This window comes from Wolffia australiana, chromosome 15, assembly GCF_029677425.1.
Source record: "Wolffia australiana isolate 7733 chromosome 15, ASM2967742v1".
Lineage (NCBI taxonomy): Eukaryota > Viridiplantae > Streptophyta > Magnoliopsida > Alismatales > Araceae > Wolffia > Wolffia australiana.
The window spans coordinates 4845842-4852224 of record NC_135849.1 but is presented as its reverse complement, the minus strand read 5'-3'; the positions used below and the strand labels follow the sequence as shown (position 1 = coordinate 4852224).

The window sequence follows — 6383 nt, the reverse complement described above, 5'->3', positions numbered from 1 at the left end:
ACTCAGAAATTTTGGTAGCGGTTAGAGAAGCTAATCATTATGAAAGGTACTTTTTTGGTGTCACAAATGTCATGCCAAAATGGTCAATGGTTAACTGATGCAATTTTTTTTAATTGCAGAGTGATGCAGACCAATAGAAAAAAACAAGAAACTCAAATCATAATAAATGTATCCAGAGGCGAAGAAAACAAGTCATCATTTTATCTATTTTCTTGAAGATGAAAAGTTAAAAACAGTTGTCCTCATGCATGGCATGATTTTCTTGATGGAAAATGAATTAGAAGCAATGATGTGGGGGGTACACTTCGCGCAGGCACTTCATTGTAATTGACAGGGGTTAGTGTGTCAATTATAAAAAGAAAAAATTCACTGATGTGGAATGCCACAAAATCTCACTACATCACACATTTAGTAATCATATCCCTTTTACAACTTTCTCTCCTTTTTCTGTGTAGGGTACATGTCTATCTCGAGGCTGGTAATTGAAAACGGTGAAGATAATACGCCCATTATTAATAAAGGAAATTTGGTGATATTTGAAGACTGTAAACAAAAAAGAATGAATTGACGTCAAAGGTGTCAGTGAGAAAAAGTATTTAATCTAATGGAGCCTAGGATTTCTCAAACTTCAAATGTTGGAATCTGGTCGAAAGATCCAGAAGGCTAATTAAAAGGCAATTTCCAGTTACCTTCATCTTTTTCCGCTCCTTGCATCCATGTCCTTGGATCTATAAATTAAGGTGAGGAACTGTGCAAACAAACATCCTTAAACTTGCTTTCTTCATTTGTGGGCTACTTGAAAGAGAATGAGTTACTAAGATCTATCAATCTAGTTCTTTTTTTTCCAAGGTGTTTTAGAGGCAACAGAGAAGAGTAGTAGCTTACCTGCACTCACAAAATGCCATAATCTTGGCGGCATATAGACTATGTGTCCTCGCCTCATATTAGCTCTTTTCATCACCTTCGTTTGATCTGTACTATTTTGCATATCATCAGAAGACCATTACCTTTCCTCGTTCCATTACATCATAGAACTTTCATATCATAGTGTGGTCACCACCTCACCATCACTCCAGGATCACACTCCCTTATGTTATCACATCCGTACCACTCAATTTACTTTCTGATCTCACTATTATTACTCTCTTCTCTGTCACACTCGTTTTTATAATCTCATTCATTTCACGACCTCCTCTCTACTATAATTCGCATTAGGCATCTTACTATTATTAAGAATTACCGCCTTCTCGAGTCACATTTTCCTCTCCTTTGTATCTTATATTTTATATGTTTCTTCTCTCATCTCGTTGATTATTATTTAAACCCTTAATTACCATCACACGTGGAGATAATTTGTGTGCATGGGGAGACACTATTTAAACCCTTAATTAGCTGGATTTATTTATACGAGTTAATGTGTATATTTTTATCGATTAAGCTCAAAAGGAATGTGGATTAATTAAAGCCTTAATTATTGAGTTTATGAATGGATTGTTGGACAGTGATTTGAGACCCAATTTCTCAGTGAGATCTCAGATCACGTTTCTTCATAGAATCAAAATGAAGGAGAAATAGGTCTATCGTCTCATTCCCATTAATCTTTATCCTTGTTAGGAGGGATTCACTCATATGTCCTTTACATGCAGCTATCCAAAGGGTCCTAAATGGTGTTAGTTTCGGAGCTTTATTGATATTTTTGAAATTATTTTACTCTCATAATTCTTCGGTGTCAAGGATGCATGGAAAAACATTCCAAGAATAGCGGGAAGAAAAGCGCAATGCAACAAAAAGTTCCAAGAGTATCGGGAAAATTCCAACAATATCAGGAGCCAACGCAAGGATGAGAAAACCTAAGACAGACCTGGGGTCAGCAACGTTCCGTAACAACACATGGCATAATTTTCCAAACACTTGCTTTTTAACGACGATCACAGCCGTCGAAAGAAATGAGGATAAAAATATTCTTCGACGTCGATGGGAGTCTAACACCGGACAAACATCTTTTATTCCGAACAGCCATAGGACTTATAAAAACAAGTAACTAATGCTTGTGATCTTGCTGGCGCAGCACGGTATTTTGCTCCCCTCCAACGTCGTCTGCTCTGCAACTCAGGACATACGCACCCGAGGAAATCTGACAATTTTTTACTTGGAAAATTCCAAGGTCGAAATTATTTATGTTCACCCATTAAACAATTATGGCGCGTTGAGTAAAAGATGATAAACTTCGTGCTGAAAATGACCAACTTGGAAAGTAGCCCTTGACAGAGACGACGCGGAGAGAGACGCTCTTCTCTGAGTCAAAGATAAAAACATTTAAGTCTCAACCAGGGAGGAGTGTACCGCAAGAGATCTAACGTGCAACCCGGTTGTGGCCCATGGGGGCGAGCGTGGACGAGGCAGAACCCTAGATTCTCCCACGGACGGCCGGTAACGCCCGTTGACCCATCACCTCCTCTTTGTCCTTACATTCTTCCACCAGTCTCATCCTGAGCAAATCTAAAGCCCCGTCTGGCCCCGGAGTTTGGTTAGCCGAATGGCCAAGACTCACCCACGTCGTCCCAATTCCATCGCCTTAAAAGCTTCCCAAAACTCGCTTCCACCGTACCACGCTTCCTCTTCACAAAAATTGCTCTCTTCCAAATTGGGAGGCAATGGAAAAGCCCACCGCTCACATCCTCTTCGTCAGTTTCACCGGCCAAGGCCACCTCAACCCGTTCATCCGCTTCGCCAAGACGGTGGCTTCCAAGGGCGCTGACGTGACCTTCTCTTGCCCCGCCGACGCTGGCCACCGGATTCGCGCCGCGATCCGATCCTCCGCCGAGGGCGACACCGCCGCGGCCGCCGCCGCCGACGGCGTCTTCACGGCGATCGGCAGCGGTCGTATTCGCTTCGAGTTCTTCTCGGACGGCTGGGAGGTCGGCGACCCGCGCCGCTACGACCTCGACTTGTACATGCCTCAGCTGAAGGAAGTGGCCTCAGCGGAAATAGCCGCGTTATTGCGTCGCCAGGCCGAGCTAGGCCGCCCCGTTTCCTGCGTTGTGAGCAACCCTTTTATCCCTTGGGTGATGGACGTCGCGGGCGAGATGGGGATTCCCAGGGCAGTCCTCTGGGTGCAGTCTGTGGCCGTCTTCTCCGCTTACTTCCACTACCACCGAAACCTCGTCGAATTTCCCTCCGAGAGCAAGCCAGACCTCACCGTAGAACTCCCCGGAGTGCCAGTTCTGGACCCGCAAGATGTTCCTTCTTTCCTCATGCCGGGCAACCCATTCCCCTCTCTCACGACGGCGATCTTGGCCCAGTTCAGCAACGTCGAGGACGCGGATTGGGTGTTCGCGAACAGCTGCGAGGAGATGGAGAGTGAGGCCATAGCCGGGATCGCCGGCCACATAAGGGTTATACCGGTTGGGCCGCTGGTCGAGCCGCCGGCACGGACCGGGTCCGTGCGGGGGGACCTGTGGAAGGCCGCGGACTGCGAGAGCTGGCTCGATGGCCGGGACCCTGGCTCGGTGGTTTACGCCGCGTTCGGCAGCATTGTTATTTTGTCTGCCGCGGAGGTGGTGGAGATGGCCGAGGGGTTGCGGGCCTGCGGCCAGCCGTTTATCTGGGTTGTCCGGGACGACGCGCGAGTCTTCCTGCCTGAAGGTGAGCTTTCTAAAACGCTGGCTAGTGGTAGTGAGAGTCGAGAAGAGTATAAAAAATAGCATGAACTTTCATGCTTGTCTAAAAAATAGCATGGGCCAATAAGAAGACGCCACTTGGCGTCTTCTTATTTTTTTGTCAGCCATGGTCAACTGCTGATGTGGTAGCCATCGTGGCAGCCAGGTGGACTCCACGGTGGCGGTGGCATCCACGTCAGCAGCCGCCGCCGACGCCGCCGGTCTCTGGCCGCCCCCTTCCCCGCCGCGCCCCTGCTCCCCCCTTCCCCGCCGCTGCCCCGCCTGCGTCGGCGGCAGAGACGGGGGGCGTCGGCGGCGGCCAGAGACTGGCGGCGTCGGCAGTTGACCATGGCTGACAAAAAAATAAGAAGAGGCCAACTGGCATCTTCTTATTGGCCCATGCTATTTTTAGACAAGCATGAAAAGTTCATGCTATTTTTTAGACAAAAACGAAAGTTCATGCTCTTTAGTAGTATCCTTAGTGAGAGTACAGGAAACGATCTTAGCATCGTCACCGTCACCGAGTTATGCGAACTAGACTTCGTGAACGCACCGAGCTAAAGAAACCAGTCAGTTAATTGAAGTAGGCTTTGACTGAGTAGATAGGTAGAAAAAATCATACCATGGGACCGCATTAATAGGTTTATTGTTCGTCAAAATAACTCCTTATGCCAAAAAGCATTAGCATGGACACACGAACATTTTAAATAGGGTCCGTCAAAAGTGGAGAAAAAAAATTTATCATGGGTTTCGCGAAAGTAGAGAAAATCCCTCGTCGTCCCTGAATTAATTAACTAGGGTTTCTGAATTCGGGAAAAAATCCCAGCATGTGCGATAAATGAACCTAAATTACGGTTCCCAGAATGAGAGAATAAACTCAGCACGAATAGTGAATTATCTGAATTATGTTTCCGAGAACAGAGAGAAAAATAGCTTAACGTGGTGGATGTTTTGGTTGGAATTAGGGTTCGAGGAGGACGTGGCGGATCGAGGAATGGTAGTGCAATGGAGCCCACAAGAGGCGGTGCTCCGGCACCCCGCCACCGCATGTTTTATCACCCACTGTGGCTGGAACTCCACGCTGGAGTGTCTCACGGCCGGCGTGCCCGCCATAGCGTTTCCGCAGTGGGGGGATCAGGTCACCGACGCCAAGTTCCTCCTCGATGTATTCCAGATGGGTGTACATCTCAAGCCGTCGAAGGCGCAGTCTTTTACGAGGGAGGACGTCAGCCGCGCGGTCGCGGAGGTGGTGCACGGACCGCGGGCCGGAGAAATGCGAGCCAACGCGGCCAAGTATAAGGAGCTGACGGCAGCGGCGGTGGCTCCTGGAGGGTCTTCAGACCGCCACGTAGCGGCTTTTGTGGAGGAGATTGTGAGGAGGGTGGAGGTGGTGCAGACGCCGATTGCCGGGAGAGAGACCGCCAAGATCTCGAAAAGAAGCAACGTGGAGACAGTTGTTGTCTGACTGTAGCGCATCACCAGCCATTATTAAGTTCGTGATAAGTGTTTCACAGTTCTTTTGAAGAACGTGTTCTGGTCAACATGGTATTTCTTAAAATTGGATCATCATTGGGTCTCCATCGGGAGCGATGTCGAACGAGAGGGAAAGATAGGTAGACACGTGGATAGATAGACAGACATACATACAAAGAGATAGATAGATACATAGATCGATATATAGATAGATAGATACATAGATCGATAAACACACACACAGAGAGAGAGAGAGAGAGAGAGAGAGAGAGAGAGAGAGAGAGAGAGAGAGAGAGAGAAGAAGAACACCAGGAAGAGAGGCGGAGAAGTAGTGCACGAGACGGTTGTATTATCCCGGTGTTGATGGTATTTATTGGAATATTCTCGTCCAGATAACGTTACTGAGATTGTTGCGTAATGTTTCATCATAAATCTATCTTTAATCCTGACCGCTAGATTTGATGCTGTTTGTACAGTCGATATTATCCATCATGCGCTTGGGTACGCGTTCAAAGTTATACATTATTAGTTTTATTATTGTCAATATCCTTGGTACCCTCTTGCAACTTCATTTTTGAACTTGGGTACGATGATGTAGAACCCGAGCTTTGCTAGAGGCTTTGTTTCTAATAAGGGGGTCTTCGAAAATGCATGGGAATTGGCAAGGTTGGACCATGAAGTCGTCCACTTAGTTATGTCGATGAAGATAGTTATGGAATGTTTATTGCGTAGTTCTGGAGAAAGGATCAAACCAACGTCTCTTTCGATTAGTTATTCTTCAATCTCTTTAGAAGCCTTTCGGAATCATGACGCGGATGTGATTTGTATGAATAAGGTTCTTATCCGTCGAAGGAGATGATTTCCTAGATCGGAGGGCAGCGGCCGGATGAGGACTCCCACTTCTTCCAGGTTGATTGTTCCGCCTTTTGGGCTGGATTGAATCATTGCAATCCGAGGGAGTTCTGGCATTATGATGTCTACTAGGTCGATTTTGGATCGCTCGGTGATCTACAGATCTACGAGCACGTTGAATTTAATGATGTCTGAATAAAGGCATTTAATGCCATGATGAGCATCTGACAATAAAGACACTTCGGCTGTCTACGGCTGTCAATCATGTTCTGGACTTATTTGGCCTTGGTCTGCAGATGGTTATACTTGAGATTCCTTGCGCTGCTTGGTCATTCGGATAATTTATCAGATAATTCGGATAATTCTGATTTATCAGATAGTCATCAGCTGATCCTTTAC

At 46.6% G+C, this 6383-nt stretch overlaps 1 protein-coding gene across 1 annotated transcript; it reads left to right on the top strand.

The window, feature by feature from the left end:
* Positions 1-2592: 2592 nt before the first annotated feature.
* LOC144713092 (gallate 1-beta-glucosyltransferase-like) lies at positions 2593-5225 on the top strand. The gene is made up of 2 exons (XM_078587581.1): positions 2593-3645; positions 4625-5225. The coding sequence occupies exons 1-2, from the start codon at positions 2655-2657 to the stop codon at positions 5122-5124; spliced, it is 1491 nt and encodes a 496-aa protein (XP_078443707.1). The 5' UTR covers positions 2593-2654; the 3' UTR covers positions 5125-5225.
* Positions 5226-6383: the final 1158 nt, after the last annotated feature.

Coding starts and splice junctions, on each gene's coding strand:
- LOC144713092 (XM_078587581.1), top strand. CDS start 2,655: ATGGAAAAGCCCACCGCTCACATCCTCTTCGTCAGTTTCACCGGCCAA. Junction 3,646..4,624: donor GCGAGTCTTCCTGCCTGAAG/GTGAGCTTTCTA, acceptor GGTTGGAATTAG/GGTTCGAGGAGGACGTGGCG.